Genomic DNA, 16,919 nt, shown 5'->3' with positions numbered 1-16,919 from the left:
CGTGAATCCATCAATACCGTCCATGCTTCTTAAGTCCGTCTAATGTGCGGTCCAGATCCCATGGTCTCCTCAAAACAAGGAAACTTGTCTCCACCAGGAACCATTACCACATCTCCACGTCATAGCCGGACACCTCGCCACTAGAATCTCGCCACGTGGAAATATTGAATTTCTGACCGTCTGATCGTCCACGCTGGCATGATGGATTTAATCTTCACGGCGCAAGTCGGGTCGAACTTGGAAGAGCACGTCAGAACAGCGTGCGTTTTATATCCCTCGCAGTCCCCAACCAGGGAAAGTGGACTTCCGGTTTGATCGCCATGAGGAAGTGGGCGCTGCCTTCCGCTCTCCTGCTTCTCCTCCTCCTCTCCTCCTTCCCCGATCAAGGTAGGCGCACGATCTAGGGTTTTCTGTTTGGATTTATGGATCGCATCTACTGCTGTTGCTACTCTCTAGCTCCAGATTCTTTTATCGTGGAGGTTTTATTGATCTCCGCAAGGTTTTTCTATAGATTTTTAGGGTTTTGGAAATGGTTTTGATTTGACTTGTTGCGGATGTTGTAGGTCGTAAATTACATGCAAATGCCGAGGACAGTGGCGATGCAGACGAGCTCGCGGATCCGCCGAAGGTGGAGGAGAAGCTCGGAGCCGTTCCCGGCGGGCTGTCCACCGATTCAGATGTCGCCAAGAGGTAGTCGATCTGATTCGCTTTCTTTTCTCTTTTGTTGCTCTGTTTGATTTGTTTGGACTCCAAAGATGCTATCTTTTCTCGTTTGTTGTTGACTTTTAGAGAGGCGGAGTCGATCTCTAGGAAAACTCTACGGAGTAATGCAGAGAAATTCGATTTCCAAGCAGAGGTTTCTCGGCTGATGGATATAATTATCAACTCCCTCTACAGCAACAAGGACATCTTCTTGAGAGAACTCATCTCCAATGCCTCTGACGTGAGTAGATTTCGCCAAATTTTTGCCCTTCTATGGTCAAACTTGTGAATTTATTTTATTTTATTTTTTTTCCTATAGGCATTGGATAAGATCAGGTTCCTTTCTCTCACCAATAAGGAGATCTTAGGGGAAGGCGACAACACGAAGCTTGAGATCCTTGTGAGTGGCGTTATGAAAAAGTTAGTATGTTCTAAATGATTTTCGGTTGGTTAAACATATGATGATGTGGGATGCAGATTAAGTTGGACAAGGAAAAGAAGATCCTCTCCATCCGTGACCGAGGTATTGGTATGACGAAAGAAGATCTGATCAAGAACTTAGGGACCATTGCGAAGTCGGGAACTTCAGGTATCATTACTGTTATTATTTACCTTTTAAGTCCCTGTGATAGCTGTAATGCTAGTAAGTGCACACTGTTCTAATTGTTATACTGTTGTCTAGCTTTCGTGGAGAAAATGCAGACAGGGGGTGATTTAAATCTCATTGGGCAGTTTGGTGTTGGGTTCTACTCAGTGTATTTGGTTGCTGATTATGTTGAAGTCATTAGCAAGCACAACGATGACAAACAGTAAGGACATATAGCCGTTTATTTTATATGTAATCTGCCATGTAGATGCAGATTTTCTCTTTCAATGCTGTAAATTGTCCTGGTCAAATGATAAATGATATATTGGTGTTGCTTTGTGGTCTTTCAGATATGTGTGGGAGTCTAAGGCTGATGGGTCGTTTGCAATTTCCGAGGATTCATGGAATGAACCCCTTGGACGTGGAACAGAAATAAGGCTCCATCTCAGAGATGAAGCCAAGGAGTACTTGGAAGAAGACAAGCTGAAGGTGGGTAGATTCTGGGACTTCCACTATGTGTTTTTCCTGCAACTGATTAAACTTTATATTGGAAGCATGTAATGTTAACTTTCCATAATCATATTTCTTTTTTTCCAGAAGAGAGGATGCTATTTTAGTTATTCATTTAATCTATCTAAGCATCACAGTCCACCTGATCATGTCCTGCTGTTCCCAAACATAATATTATTTATATCTGCTAGGTCTTCTCATTTGTTGTTGTTAGAAATAATTCCAATTTTTGGGTCTATAGGATTTATATTAATTAAACCAGCAAATAATAAAAAAATAAGCAAGCAAATATGTAAATGAAGAAGAGGATAGAGAAATCATGGAGGCATGTTTATGCATGTTGTTTCCATAGTTTGAGCCCCTTATGGTGCACAGGTTCTTGCGCTTGTCTATTCACGACTTGTAAACATTTCTGCCTCTGCTGAATCTTACATGTATGAACATAGACCGAAAAAGCTTTGAACTGGCAGCCTCTTGTAACTCATAAAAGAAGTGATAAAAAGGAGGGTCTTTGGGTTTCTGTCCGAGATAGAACCATAATGGAGTAGAGAAGAAAAAACTATGATCATATGATGTGATAAGTCATGGAGGACTAGGAGTTTCTAACAAATTGAGAGTGAACCAGTGTGTCCCAGCAGAACGTCTGTAAGATCCAAAGGCTTATTTCGAACCCAGGTTCTAGAAAATATAAATAAAGGATAAAAACATAGAATAGATAACAGGGCTTCCACATGCAAAGCTGTGATGGGAAATCATCAAAATTACAGCCGAGGTCCCCAACATTCACCAAGTAGAAACTTCTGAAACACTTAAGGAAAATCCAATGGTCACTGCAGTTGTGAAAAATATTTGAATGAAAACAAATTTTAAAGGATTTCAAATTCTAACAATTGTGGCCCAAGCCCTGGTGTCTCATCATTGCACTGCCATTATTTTTGGAATGTGATATTTGCACAATTTTGTTGTCTGGAAACTTTTTTGCATATCTGTGATGCTGTTTTCGATGCTTTTGTCTTGTGTGTTTTGTAGATGTGGAGGGCAAGTACCAGTTGGGAATTATAGAACTGTGTAGCAACACTGATTTTTTTTGAAAAAGCTGTTTTGAGTTTTTTTTAACGTTCTTATTATCTGAATTGATTTTTATACTAGTTCATGTGGGGCCATACTATATATTTCAGTCACTCTTACCTATGTGATATTGTTGTAGTTGATTCTGATGATGTCACAAAGAGTAAAAGGAGAACTATGTTAAGCCCATGTGCAGAAGATATGCCAATAAATGATTCTGAAGTTGCATGTATTACATTATTGCACTTATTCAATTGGTTTTTTAATGATGTAATAACCAGTGTATCAAATTCTCTCTTTGAACACCTTGCGAGGATGTCATTTTTCACTTTTCTTATAAAACTTTGTAATTTTGAAGTTTGATTCATGAGTTACAGTTTGCATCTTAAAAAAAACACCAGTTTCCTTAATATAAAAAAATATATATTAGAAATTTTTTAGTGAAAGTTTTACTTATTCAAATATATCCACATGCATGGATGCCATGTGAACCTATTTTTGTCTTATTGTTATGACATGATTATCTATATAAAGCACAAGAAATGAAAAGTCAGTATTTTGTTTTATTAAGAATTCATACTGCATTATATTTGATAGCTTCACTTTATTTGGTATAGGGCTTAGTAAGTAAGTTGTAAATTGTATAAAAAAATGAACTGTTGATTTTCTCTCCATATCTGTTGAAAATATCTCGTCTTGCTTCTCTGTCTAACTTGTTCTATTACAAGTTATGTAATTTTCTGCTGAATATTTCTGCACTTGTCGCATGATTTTTTTCTGAATTAATTACAGATCCTAATTCTGTGAGTATGATCATAAAACAAGCTGCATTGTGGTTTAGGCAGTAGTTTGTGTAGGCCTTTGCCATATCTGATAAATGAGTTTAACCATGGCAAAGAAAGGGTTTGTGCACTAACCTATAGTACTTCATTTAGTTTAAATCAAAAACATGCTTTTTCTGTGGTCTGCCACTTTACATTTTCTTTTTCTTCTTTACTAGATATTTATTTTTTTTCTCACTCTTCAGCAAAAAATCTAAGTTCATATTTCTGCATCTGAAACGTGCTTCTGAGCTTATAGGTGGTTACCCATTTGCCAAATTTGAATTTTGAGTTTGGGTCTAAATAATCTGCGAAGTTTGGGATTTTGTCTGAAATTCAATCTTCCATCAGAATCATTTCGATGCTTTTAAGGATTAAATGATGGAAGCAAAATGGAGCTATATAGGGCTGCAAGTTGGTCAGGTGGGATAATGTTTGCGCTAATCAAGTCTGACATATGTTGGATCTGGTTGAAAATTCGAATTCAAGCCAAACTCATTTCCATTTGGGTTGGGCAAGATTTGGTTTGAGATTTGTCATTTCGTGACCTTTGGTTTCCTTGTTTGTATTGGGTCCAAAACATTTAACATGGACCATAAGAAACATACTCAGATTGGGTTATTTCACTGTACCCTAGACATACCACAGAAGTGAGAAACAAGTATGACAACATATGGGCTTATTTAACAACACACTCCACACAAGATCAATTAACGACTGTATGTGATGTTGTTTTTGACAACATAAATGATGATTGACGACATTAAGCATTCTTCTTAGCAGAACATTAGTTTCGTAAGTTTGAGGACTGGAGTGGGTGTGGAAAAAACATATTATATGTTTCAGGTCAGTCCTGATAAGATCCCCTGTGATTCATATCCAAAATATATATGAAACTGGTCACAATTTTGATCCAAGTCTGCTCCTAGCGACTTTTATTTGGGTCCTGGTTGCACCTGTTGTGCATGAAACTGGGCCAGTCCCGTCAGCAACCATCCAAGTTAAATGTCTTATGTGTCTTGTAATTACTTTTAGTTATAACTTTTCTTGATCCTTACCCAGTAAGGTATTAAGTTTTCATTATAATTTTTTAGATTGTGAATAAATTTCAGAATATTTATCTCTGGTAATGCATGAAAGCAAAGTGCTTTGATGTTGAACACAATGGTGGCTGAGACATGCCTTAGAACACAAATTTGAAACCTTGTTCTTAGTGATTGTATGTCTCACTTGGTTTGATGTCCTAATGAATTATGAAATTTACTTAAAAACTTGTTAGTCATTTATATGCAAGCAACTTATATCTTTTTAAAATTCAGCATGAATTTCATAACCATCCATTGAGCAGCCAATGTCGGCTGAGCATATAATCCTTTTCAACCTACTTGACTTTAGGACTTGCTTTTGAAGTTACTTACTAATGCGATCTAATCTGTACTTTTGACTTTAAGATTTGTATTAGAGGTATCATCTTGGTGTTCTTGTAGCTGATATTTTAGGTGTTCACTTTTTCAATCTTTCAAATGAAATATCTGATTATTCAAACTAATAATTAACTTCAACCATATATTTTTTATTGTTGTCTAGATTTGAGGTATCACTGATTACTTTAGGCTATGGGAGAAGAACCTTGTAGCCCTCCTATCTTCTTTGCTCAACATATTATAGTTTGATTTTTTTTTGTTACAATAATTTTGTCCCAGAAACAAAAGCAACTTCTCACGTAGTAAGTATTGCACTTATATTGCCCGGTAACTTGCAACTAGATGACCAACTAGCATAATAGGCTTGAATTTTAATGCATAACCTTATGCCATAGCAGAAAAAGCAGGAAAAAAATGTTGCCCATGAAATATTTTTTTTTGATTTTTGAGTTATAGTGCTATTAGAATTCTATAGACTTACAATTATAGCTCTCTTATTGCAGGAGTTGGTGAAGAAGTATTCTGGATTCATCAACTTCCCCATATATCTCTGGGCAAGCAAAGAGGTGGATGTGGAAGTCCCATCTGATGAGGAGGAATCTGGTGATGAGGAGGAAACATGTATGGCCTTGTGATATTTTCCTCTCTTTGAAGATTCTTTAGATTGAATTTAGTCATGATGCCATATTTGGTTTACAAACATGTTCCCTGAGTGCATGTGTTTCTATTTCTTATGACAGCGGAAAGCAGTTCTGAAGATGAAACAGAAGAGGAAGGTGCTGAGAAAAAGCCCAAGACAAAGACAGTGAAGGAAACAACTTATGATTGGGAGGTGTTGAATGATATGAAGGCTATTTGGCTTCGCAACCCCAAGGAGGTTACTGATGAGGAGTATTCAAAATTCTACCACTCTTTAGTGAAGGTAAAACATTAATGTATTCTAGCTTGAGAGTCGTGATTGTATCAGCCTTTGTTTAAGTCGCCTTGCTTTCAATCATCTTTCTTCAGTGATGTTACTGCTAAGGTAGCTTTTTCCTTTTGGGTTTTGGCTACTTGTTTTTCTAATGGAGTTACTCTTCCTGTTATTCCAGGATTACAATGATGAGAAGCCTTTAGCTTGGAGTCACTTTACTGCTGAAGGTGATGTAGAGTTCAAAGCACTGTTGTTTGTGCCTCCTAAGGCTCCTCAGGATCTATATGAAAGTTACTACAACACCCAAAAGTCCAACTTGAAGTTGTATGTTAGAAGGGTTTTCATCTCAGATGAATTCGATGACCTTCTTCCCAAGTACCTTAGCTTTTTGAGGGTAAGCAGAGTGCACTCTCATAAATATTTGTCATGTGGTCTGTTCTCATCAGGATGAGCTGTCTGGTAGGTCCTTTGTCTCCGTTCAAATGCCTAACTCTTTTCTTTTGTGCAGGGTCTTGTTGACTCGGACACATTACCACTTAATGTCTCTCGAGAAATGCTTCAACAGCACAGCAGTCTGAAGACAATCAAGAAGAAATTAATCCGCAAGGCTCTTGATATGATTCGACGAATTGCAGATGAGGATCCTGATGAGTTCAGCAACAAAGATAAGACAGGTATGATTGTTGACCATTGTTTCACAATTGAATTAATTTCTTTTTTTTTGTTTTGTATGGCCTCTTTTTTTGGGGGGGAGGGGGACACTCGTCATGTTAATTGTTGAATAATCTTAAATTCTTATTAAAAATCAGAAACAGAGAAAGCAAGCGAGAATGATGAGAAAAAGGGGCAATATGCCAGATTCTGGAACGAGTTTGGAAAATCCATTAAGCTTGGCATCATTGAGGATGCCCATAACAGAAATCGCCTTGCTAAGCTCCTCAGATTTGAGAGGTTTGTCCTTCATTAGTACTAACTTTTTGCCCTTACTGCATTTTTTTTATTTTTTTTTATTTTTTTTTGGATGCTGTAGTTGGAAATTTTGAAAAATAACAAAATTCTTATGCTTTCTGTATTTCATTTCAGTACCAAGTCTGAAGGCAAGCTTGCATCACTGGATCAGTACATTGCCAGAATGAAGCCAGGACAGAAGGACATTTTCTACATTACAGGAACTAGCAAGGAACAATTGGAGAAATCTCCATTCCTTGAGAGGCTTACGAAAAAGGACTATGAGGTAAGACATGATCTCATCTTATCTCTTTTTTACTCTTGAGGGAAATCTCATATTATGTCAGTTTACATTAATCTGTACTACAATCGAGGATGATGAATGAATGTTCTATACAGAACATATACTTAATTTCTTATATCTTTTTTTGATTTTAAAATTTTAAAGCGTGTAGCTGGTTTCAAATTCTCCAACTGTGTTTTGTTGTTAGAGCATCATTTATTTTTAACAAACAATTTTCGGTTACTAGGATAATTCAAGATCCATATTGTTTCCACTAATTGTCTGTTTCAGAAACATAGTTATTGCTTTTACCATGCATCTGTCCGCAGATAATCTCTGATAAAACCCTGAAGTCATTAAAGCACATACTTAAGCATATTCTTTTCCGATGCTCTGGCATACATGATGTGTCAATTGTGTTAATAAAATATTTTTAGTTACTTTTTTCTCAACTCTGATAAATTTGTGATTGCAGGTTATATTCTTCACTGATCCTGTTGATGAATACTTGATGCAATACCTGATGGACTATGAAGACAAAAAATTCCAGAATGTGTCAAAGGAGGGTCTCAAGCTTGGAAAGGACTCAAAGCTGAAAGAGCTGAAGGAGTCCTTCAAGGAGCTGACTGATTGGTGGAAGAATGCTCTTTCCAGTGAGAATGTTGACTCAGTAAAGATAAGCAACCGTTTGGACAACACCCCTTGTGTGGTGGTTACGTCAAAATATGGGTGGAGCGCGAACATGGAGAAGATCATGCAGTCCCAGACTCTTTCTGATGCCAGCAAGCAAGCATACATGCGTGGCAAGAGGGTTCTTGAGATTAACCCAAGGCATCCTATTATCAAAGAACTCCGTGAGAGAGTTGCTCAGGATCCTGAGGTACTAAATTTGATGCAATTGGATTTTTCGCCTTCTAGTTCTCTTCACATGACCTATTTTATTGTACTTTTTTTCAAAACAAACTGTTTCAGTGTTAATGAATAAGTTTCCAATACTCTTGCACTGGACCTGTTTCTATTTCTTCACTTTTTCCTGATATATATGAAAATCTCTTTATTCTCCCAGCTGAAATTCCACCATTTTCCTATGGATTTTACTTTGAACTCAAGGGAAGTTCTTTACACAATCTACAGGATGAAAGCATGAAGCAGACAGCAAGGCTCATATACCAAACAGCCCTCATGGAGAGTGGTTTTAACCTCAATGATCCAAAGGAATTTGCGTCGAGCATTTACAAGTCAGTGCATAAGAGCCTGGACATCAGTCCTGGTGCTATTGTTGAAGAGGAGGATGACACAGAGGAACCAGAGGCTGAAGAGAAGGAAGCAACTATCGAGGGAGCTGAAACCGATGCTGCTAAAGAGGAGGCGAAGGAATCTTCGGTCAAAGATGAATTGTAGACTTGCAGTTCATGTCACGGGATTTTGATAACCAACTGATACGAGAGCCATCCAGAAAGAGGACAGGCTTCTTAGGCCCGATTTCTATGCGGTAAGGCATGGTCGATGAGATTTTGAGATGTATGAAGTTAATTTGATCCACAACTGGTACTGTTAGATAAACTTTATGCCTATCCACAGCTATCAGTTAGCGTGTTCTTGCTTTATTATGGATCTACTCTGTTACTTGCATCTCTTATCCGTGTCTCTCTTGTTTGCGTAACCATCAGTTTTCAACCCTTGCAATGAATACATCGTTTCTGATTGAAGCTAATAGATGAAGCTAATAGTTTGCCATTCTTTTATTTCTTCAAATTATTAGGAGGCCATCTAACTTAAACAGGAATATGCCGTGGATTGAAATTTTCTTCTATATTGTTATATTTATTGTACTTCCAGGACCGATGCCGCCAAGAAGTTTCAAGATCGACTGGTAATCAGGGAATAGACTGTCTATTATTAGAGCTTTTGTCACACCTTGTGTCTCAGTTCTGTGATCCATTCCACCAAATACTGTTCTGGAGCAAATGAAGTCGCAACCTTCAGTTCATTTGCCGATATGCTTCTTATCTAATGCATATAAAGTATAAATAAGATCATATCATCCAGTTTACAAGTGTAATAATGACATGCTCTCTCAGTACAAAGCCACTGCGTGTCTCAACCTTTGATCGTGAAAGCGAGATCTATTATGCGTAGACCTCCAGTTTCCAACATTGCCATGCTTTGAGGTTGATCGTCTCCTCTATCCCATCTTGAATGATTATATTATTTCTGACATTGTTCACCAGTACTACAATGATATGTGGTTACCGGCCAAGCAAGTTTCATTTACTATTCTTTATCGTTCTGTTTATAACTTTATTCCTTAATCAGTCAGTGCACCTTGAACTTTTTGACGCAGCCAAAGATTCCTCTTCTCAGATATATCCAAGGGTAGTAAACTAATGGCAAAGAACGTTGAATAGAATGTTGTACCCAAAGTATGACGGTAGATTCTATGAAGTACATAGATTAAGCTGTTTGGAAATGTTAATTGGTTCCTTCTTGTTTTCCAATAATATGCTTGAAGCATCCGATGCGAAAGTAAGTTAAGCTGAATGGAAATGTATCTTAATGAAATCAGTTGGGCCTTTTAGACAAAGTGGATGGAAATGTAGAGATTTGTTTGTAGCTTTGTTGTTTTCTTATGATATGTTTCAAGTTCCAAGCATTCATTATTTTTTTTGTTATCTGTACATCGCTTGGTGAAGGAGGAATCAAGCTCATTGGGAATATTTGAGATTATATGAATTGACTAACTCGTGTTCTTCCATAGATCTTCATTACTTGTGTCCAAGTCCACTTTCAGCACTGAATTAAGATTTAGTTTATGCATACATTCATTTTTAGTTGATAGCCAATTGAGGATGTTAATAGGATAGGTTATCTCATGTTGGTCCTTATCCAATAATAAAAACTTCCTGAATATTATTGAAGCATATTGTCTACATGAAGATCCAATACAGTCTGAAAAATTTAAAATGCAATTGAAATGTTAATATAACGAACAAGTCTCACAGATGATCAGAAGAAATAAGGTTTACCACCTAAGTAGTCATGGATAGGAGAGAAAGGCACATGCCTAGGTGGCTGCTCCTTTCTAGAGAGAAAGTGAGCTAATTCCTGTTTCTACATGCTCCCAGGATTTCTTGTTTGTTTACCATTTCTTTGTCATTTGTATCAGATAGTTGGTAGGGCTGGACAAGACTTCTATCCGCTTATAAAGTTCTATGCAATTTTATTAGTGCTGTGATGAGATATTTTTTTAATAAAATTCCTTTTAGAATCCTTCCATCATAATTAGCAGCCAAGAAATCCTCTTAGAGGTTTTAATGGATAAAGAACATGAATGTGAGCTTTTTATGGTAGCACCCATAATATGGAGTTCAGTCTATCTTGTATTATAGCCCTCCATAGTTCAGATTTCTTTGGCTAAAGAAGGCCTCTAGAAAAGAATAAAGAGTCATGCCAAAGCCTTGTGGGGCTACTGGCTCCTTCAATTACTCTATGAAATGAATCTTTTCCTTTATTTACAGGTAGTTGGTTCTTCAGCCAAAAGCTTGTTCTAACAGGCATGATCCACTTTGAATCGCTCATGAGACCGTAAACCTTCTTTTCAGAGGTTACCTCTATATAAACTAAGAAATGTTGGGACCAACTAGTATAGTGCTTACTCATACTTGAAGCATATGAAGGATGTGTGTGGGGATGGAAAGGGAAGGGCAAGGAGAGGCTAAAAAGGGACCAAGTGGTCTCTAGGGCACTGGGGCAGTGCTCCATGGAAGATAATACTTCCTTTAAAGGCCAATGTTAGCCGACTTGAATAATTGAAATTGTTACTCCATAATCCACTGCTTAGTAGATGACAAATTTTGATTTGTAGTCATCATGAACTTGGTAGTAGAATAGTGATCAATGAAGACAGATGTAGCATTCATCACAAAAGGACTATTATAATCGACCATATTATTTGCGATATACTTCTGAAAGTATCGAGACCGGTGTTTATAATCCTAAAAGAGCTTCAAAGTAATATATGATAGTCCTGAAACTTCCTCTACATACTTTCGCTCAAATAGTGATTCCTTAGCTTTTAGTTTGAATTATTCTATGGGAACCACTAAAATCTATTCAATATAGTAACCTTAATGAAATTGCGGGAATCAAGCCTACTACTTCTGTAAAGTGAAAGCCAAGCCAAATATATTGTATTGCTTAATGATTTTTCTGTTTTTGAAGGTTTTCCTCTTAATCATCCATTTAGTGCGAAAAAGCGTCTTAAAGCTTAAAGCAAGGAGGGGGATATTTAATTAGAACAAAATCTTAAAGCTTGGATTTGATAATTTTAATGATATTTTAATTGATAGGAGCAACTTGATGACAACTTTGACAATACAATATCAAGACCATAAGAGGATATTATAAATAGAAATCCAAACCTTTTTTTTCTTGACATTAAGATCCAATGTGGCATATAATCTGCTTATCAATTACATTAAGTTGTATGACATTGATTGATTTGACACTGGATATGCTACAGGAACGATTGCGATATATATATTCTTATCACGGAGATTGTCAGTTGCAGAATGCCAACTTGAATCTTTTATCAACTTCATTGAGAAGGACAAAAAAAATTATCAACTTGGAAATTTGATGGACAGAGTATTGATATCACTTATGCATTGATTCTGCACTTCTTATGTTCCAGATAGCTCAAAATTCTTGTCTCAATTAGCTAAATAAACGGTGCATACCACTCTATTGGAAGCAATTTGTTGCAACTATATGGTCGATGGGTGTCCCATCTTTTACATCAAAAAAAAAAAAACGACATTGTATTCTTCCAACCAGCATCCAGTGAGCAAACCATTTGAGAGCTATACCTTTCTATTTTGTCTTGGAGTTGTGGAATAAAAACTCATGCTACTTGCACTTTTTGGCCGTATAGTTAATGACTTTGAGGCAAAAAAAAAAAAATGAGGACTTTGAGGCACTATGGATTCCCAGCTACTCCATTTAAAAAGCATAAAATGGCTGAAAAGAGATGGTAAGAGAGGAAGGAGTTAAGAGGCTCTTGATCTTGAAATTAATCTCTGCGTTCCAACTTTTTTTTTTTTCTGCAGAAGAAATTGATCTCCAAGGACAGCAGAATCCATCTAAAGTTCGCATCGGTCATTTGAAAAATCCATCTATAATAAACATTTACAGGTTTTCTCAGAGATGGCAGTTGGAAGCTTGTTACATCTTATAAAAGAATTTCTTTCATTAGGATTGAAAAACATTAGCACCAAAGTTTGCCGTTTCGATACTGGACTCCATACCGGTGCCACACTAGCACAATATCGGTATGGTACAGTATGAAGTTTTTTTGACGTACTGAGTGTCGGTTCGCTACTCGTACCGAGTACCGGTACCGAACTGATATGATACGCCCCATACCGTCCGATCTAGACTGGTACGGCATACCATGATTCACACCCCCCACGTACTGGAGCCATATATAATACTGCCTATATGCTATCACTAGCAGGTTTGGTTCTGTAATTAGACTGTTTGTAGCTCTAGGTAATTGTTGCTCCAATCAACTCTTATTCAGTTCTTCAGTTCCAGTCTTATACAAATAGTTCTTTGTTGGGTTCCAACTAATGGCCAAATCGGTTGTCTGAAATATTTTGAGACATTTTTTCAAACTACACCTGAGTGTAATTTGAATTGTTATAAAAGTTAAAAGCACCGCTCCATTGGTCAGTCATCCATATTGTGATAGGTTATCAGTTCTATGCAAGAAGGGTGTAGAGAATTTGAACTCCAACGCCTGCTCCCAAGAGCATTGGAGCGACATGGTGACCCCATCAGAGAATTACAAGCGACATCTGCTTAAGTGCTGTCCAAAGCTATACCCAACCTCAGGAAATTGACAAAGGACTAACTCATGACCTAATTTGCATGAAAGCATAAAATTTTAGCTTATTTTTCTGAAAATAAGATAGGTGCCACCACCTTGATTCGCACTTTGATCTCTCCCAAGTCGAAAGGGCTAAACCCCTCAATTAGAAATTCAGAAAAGTATCTACAGGAATCAGCCTTGGCCAGTATTAAAGTCGATGGTTCTAAAAGTATATAGGCACCACAAGAATCCTCAACCAATCCAATGTTAAACTATTATTCTTCAGCATCTCCGCTCACATGTAGAGCCTGAAAAGTAGAACCCAAAATGAGGGGCGATACGTGGATTAGCAAGTAGAAGCACGGAGGTTTCGATAGGCAAAAAGGATTGGTGGACTTTGATACCATATAAATATTCTCTATAAAAACTCGGGCATTTAGATGGATGTGTCCAAGAGTATATAAGCACCACAAAAGTTTTCAACGTTTCCAATATGAAACTATTATTCCTTAACAAGATCTATCATCTTTTCTAATTGGTATAGCTTATCTTGAAGCTTGGTAGACAACCTTCAGCAAAAAAAATATCTAAGGTGGTATCATACAGTCTTTTCTTGATCCAACTGAATAGGGTCATTGAACTTTCTATCCACCCAAATCGAATTTGCTCGAACCTAATTGACAGCATATAACATTTGATGAATATGGTTGGGTTGCCACCACCTGGATTTGAACCCGTGCCTCCTAATTGACAATATGTGATACTCCAAGAAGCAGTTTGTGAAGATTCGTGCGGGCATGTGTTTAGTTCCACATAGATTATTCATTAGGTAGATCTTGGGTATCTATACAGAATTAAGAAACTCAAATAATAACTTCCAGCTAGCTATTTTGGGTGAGGTCCTAAATTGTTACATAGTTAATTTAGTGTCTGCCTGGCTGTTCTTGCTGCTGGAATCGTTCCTTCATTTTGTCCTAAATTAGAAATACACCTATGATACTATTTTATTGGTGATCCAAATATCCGTTGATTAGCATGTCTCAAATCTAGTTCATAACACAAAATGGTTTGACGTTCCTGGGTGCAAGTTGGCATGGTTGTTGCCCATGGGCACCTCCAATGGGTTCACCACTCACAAAGCAAAAGATACTTACAATGAAACATATAAGTAAACCAAATCAAATGATCGTCACCATAACAAAAATCATTCATAACACATACCGCACCACATCGATCCACGAAATCAAATCTAACAGCCCTAAACCATACCATAGTGTTAAATTACAAGTATATATGACAGGTGCCAATTGAATTGCATCAACCAACCTAATCAAAATGAGCCATTGTCTATACCCCCAAGAAAATATACTGTTCTGCATTAGAGGAAAAGGAATAGGAGGAGACAAGTAATGGTTCCAGTGATCAGCGAGGATTGCAGTACTATTGGGACCCTCCCTGAGTGAGCCTCTCCAGTGGCCAGTTCTGCGAGCCAAGAGCCGTCTTGCAGCACTTCTCCTGGTGTCTTCGGTGAAGTACTTCTTGTCGATTTCTGACTGTTAAAATTATTAACCCGTAGTTCATCAGCTTAGTACAATGGATCTATTTGATTCCTAACCAGATCAATAGCATTTTTTTCTTGAAAAAAAATGGAATCCAACTTTCCCAAATATACCCGTCTTTTTAATTCTAAAACACTTTATACTCAACCAACCCCGTCCCACTAGCGTCCAAAACTGTGCATCCCCACCATGCATGGTGGGGGAAAGAACAAAGTGAAAGAAGCAAGCGGAAGAAGAACAAAGCCTCTTTTTCTCTCCTGCTCTCTTTCCTGTTCTCACCTCTTCAATAGGAACAAAGTGATAAAGAAAGATAAATAAAAGATAAAACAATGAATAAATTTATTTTTTTAAAAAAGCAACGATGTAGGAGTTTTTCAGAGTAAGTTTTCAGAGAATAAGGAGACAGCAACTATCGCTACTTTCCATTAAAAAAAAGAAAAGAAAGAAAGAAAATTAATCATACCAATTATCAATAAATGGAACGTATATATCTTATAAATATTGTACTTAAAATGACGACATACTGAAAGGTAAAGAACCCAAACTTATTATTTGATAGATAAGATTTAAACAAGACTGGAGAAAAAGAAGGGAATCCTAAATGAAAATGGTCAAATTTGAGTTTGATCATCCCATTCTTAACCAAAAAAAAAAAAAAAAAAACAGAAAAAAAACTTTTGTTGTAATAATTATATTACGTACCTGGGACTGGATCCGGGGCAGAAGGCAATGGAGTAGTCGCCGGCGGTGCAGGTGAAGGTGCTGGTGGCGTCGTCGTACGCGTAGCTGTACGACCGGGGACACGCGGACTTGAACACCTCCGAGTACACGGACGGGCGGCACGTGGCGGGGCTGGCGAACTCCCCGCTGCAGCAGAACTCCGGCTTCCCGAACGCCTCGCACGCGCTCCGGCACGCCGCCCCCTCGCCGTCGCCGACCCTCAGCTCCTCCGGGCACCGCCGGTTGAGGTCCTCCGCGCAGCCGGTGGCGGCGCACCCGCCGCCGGCAATTACCACCACCGGCAGGTTGTACCCGTCCACCAGGCTCACGTCGTAGAAGTCCTTCCCTTCGGCGCCGCCGAGGGTGAACTCCGCCAGCGTCGCCGGGGGGGCGGCGCCGGCGCCGTTGCACTCCACCTGGCCGGACCCGCAGTCGCCCGTGGCGCAGGAGCCGCGGCCGGCGCTGTCGAAATTGCAGCCGGTGCGGGCCCAGAAGCGGCCGGACCAACCGGCGGGGGCCATGAGGACACGGGAGTCGCCGGCGGCGAGGGCAAAGCCGGTGGAATCCAACTTGGGGCTGCCGGAATTGGAGAGCACCCCAGGCCACACCGTGTCGCCACAGTTGTTCACGAATGTGAACTTGGTGCAATCTATCATCCCTGCAAGTAAATGTACATATACATACACGAATACATACATACATATATAGATATTGAACCCGAGTCGTTACTAAATTTCAGGTTGTAATTGAAACGAAATAGAATGCAATGATAGAATGGAGGAAATAAGGTAAATTACCTATGAAGAAGAGGGGAAGAAGGCTGAGGGATAGAATGGAGTTTGAGGGAGATAAGAATGGACTCATTTGGGGTTTATAAGTGGTTTCTTTATCTAACTAGAGGTTGGAGGAGAGTCGTGGGAAATGGAGCAATGGTGGTTAATTAAAATGGTGGCAGGGGACTCTTGGAGAGGAGAGAAGGTGGGGAGGAAGAGCAGTAGCTTAGAGTGGTGATAGATGGCAGTGAGGAACAATGGTGGTTAAATTGATGGTGGCCGCCACCTATATATATAACATTGGAGGAGGAAGGGGTTATCTTCTTTGGCTCCATATGGAGTTAGTTCCTCCATATCTATTTATTTTTTTTTGCATGGTAACATGACAAGTATGACCTCAGAGTTTATTTTGATTGTGAATTTAAAATTGAGTTGCACTGAAAGGTCAAAGAGCATAGATCGCGCACCGCAGAATGCTGTGTATTTTAGATGACCGCCTCATGAGATAGACGGCTATCAAATAAAATGGTTCATAAATGTGTATTTGTGTATATTGTTTGATATCCATTCATCTTCTAATGGCTGTCATCTAAAAATGTACAGCACTCTGTGGTACAGTTTGTACACCGAAGAAAATTATGGTTGAAGGTCAAACTCAAGAGCGGTGAAAAAAGAGAGACCAAATGATTTTGGCCGGGAGGGAAGTCATGCAAAATGTAATTTGTAGGTATTAAGATCTT

At 38.5% G+C, this 16,919-nt stretch overlaps 2 protein-coding genes across 3 annotated transcripts; one reads left to right on the top strand and one right to left on the bottom strand.

The window, feature by feature from the left end:
* Window positions 1-245: 245 nt before the first annotated feature.
* LOC103720615 (endoplasmin homolog) lies at window positions 246-9,515 on the top strand. 2 transcript variants are annotated; one of them, XR_003388198.4, is made up of 16 exons: window positions 246-387; window positions 564-690; window positions 790-943; window positions 1,022-1,102; window positions 1,180-1,291; window positions 1,385-1,511; window positions 1,639-1,777; window positions 5,615-5,732; window positions 5,852-6,033; window positions 6,203-6,418; window positions 6,533-6,698; window positions 6,834-6,975; window positions 7,108-7,258; window positions 7,731-8,135; window positions 8,390-8,747; window positions 9,095-9,515. XR_003388198.4 is itself a non-coding variant. In XM_008810414.5 (15 exons), exons 1-15 carry the CDS (start codon window positions 321-323, stop codon window positions 8,654-8,656), a joined length of 2,454 nt encoding a protein of 817 aa, XP_008808636.3. In that variant the 5' UTR covers window positions 246-320; the 3' UTR covers window positions 8,657-8,887. The 2 variants fall into 2 exon arrangements, 1 of the variants encoding a protein (XP_008808636.3); XM_008810414.5 differs by lacking the exon at window positions 9,095-9,515 and having other exon boundaries at window positions 8,390-8,887.
* Window positions 9,516-13,712: 4,197 nt separating this feature from the next.
* Window positions 13,713-16,466, bottom strand: LOC103720616 (thaumatin-like protein 1). The gene is made up of 3 exons (XM_088705760.2): window positions 16,204-16,466; window positions 15,389-16,064; window positions 13,713-14,680 (listed from the first exon to the last, which is right to left on the bottom strand). Exons 1-3 carry the CDS (start codon window positions 16,268-16,270, stop codon window positions 14,506-14,508), a joined length of 918 nt encoding a protein of 305 aa, XP_088561886.2. The 5' UTR covers window positions 16,271-16,466; the 3' UTR covers window positions 13,713-14,505.
* Window positions 16,467-16,919: the final 453 nt, after the last annotated feature.

The sequence above is a fragment of the Phoenix dactylifera genome, chromosome 10 (genome assembly GCF_051530095.1).
Source record: "Phoenix dactylifera cultivar Ajwa chromosome 10, Ajwa_hap1_PhDact_Kaust_v1.1, whole genome shotgun sequence".
Lineage (NCBI taxonomy): Eukaryota > Viridiplantae > Streptophyta > Magnoliopsida > Arecales > Arecaceae > Phoenix > Phoenix dactylifera.
The sequence above is the reverse complement of the archived record's forward strand: the minus strand, read 5'-3'. Positions and strand labels throughout refer to the sequence as shown.

What these genes read in the sequence shown, in the direction of transcription:
- LOC103720615 (XM_008810414.5), top strand. Translation starts at nt 321, where the DNA reads ATGAGGAAGTGGGCGCTGCCTTCCGCTCTCCTGCTTCTCCTCCTCCTC. An exon ending in GATTCAGATGTCGCCAAGAG is followed by an intron (nt 691 to 789) that starts GTAGTCGATCTG and finishes GTTGACTTTTAG; the next exon opens with AGAGGCGGAGTCGATCTCTA. An exon ending in TGGAAGAAGACAAGCTGAAG is followed by an intron (nt 1,778 to 5,614) that starts GTGGGTAGATTC and finishes CTCTTATTGCAG; the next exon opens with GAGTTGGTGAAGAAGTATTC.
- LOC103720616 (XM_088705760.2), bottom strand. Translation starts at nt 16,270, where the DNA reads ATGAGTCCATTCTTATCTCCCTCAAACTCCATTCTATCCCTCAGCCTT. An exon ending in TCTTCCCCTCTTCTTCATAG is followed by an intron (nt 16,065 to 16,203) that starts GTAATTTACCTT and finishes ATTTACTTGCAG; the next exon opens with GGATGATAGATTGCACCAAG. An exon ending in TGCCCCGGATCCAGTCCCAG is followed by an intron (nt 14,681 to 15,388) that starts GTACGTAATATA and finishes TAATTTTAACAG; the next exon opens with TCAGAAATCGACAAGAAGTA.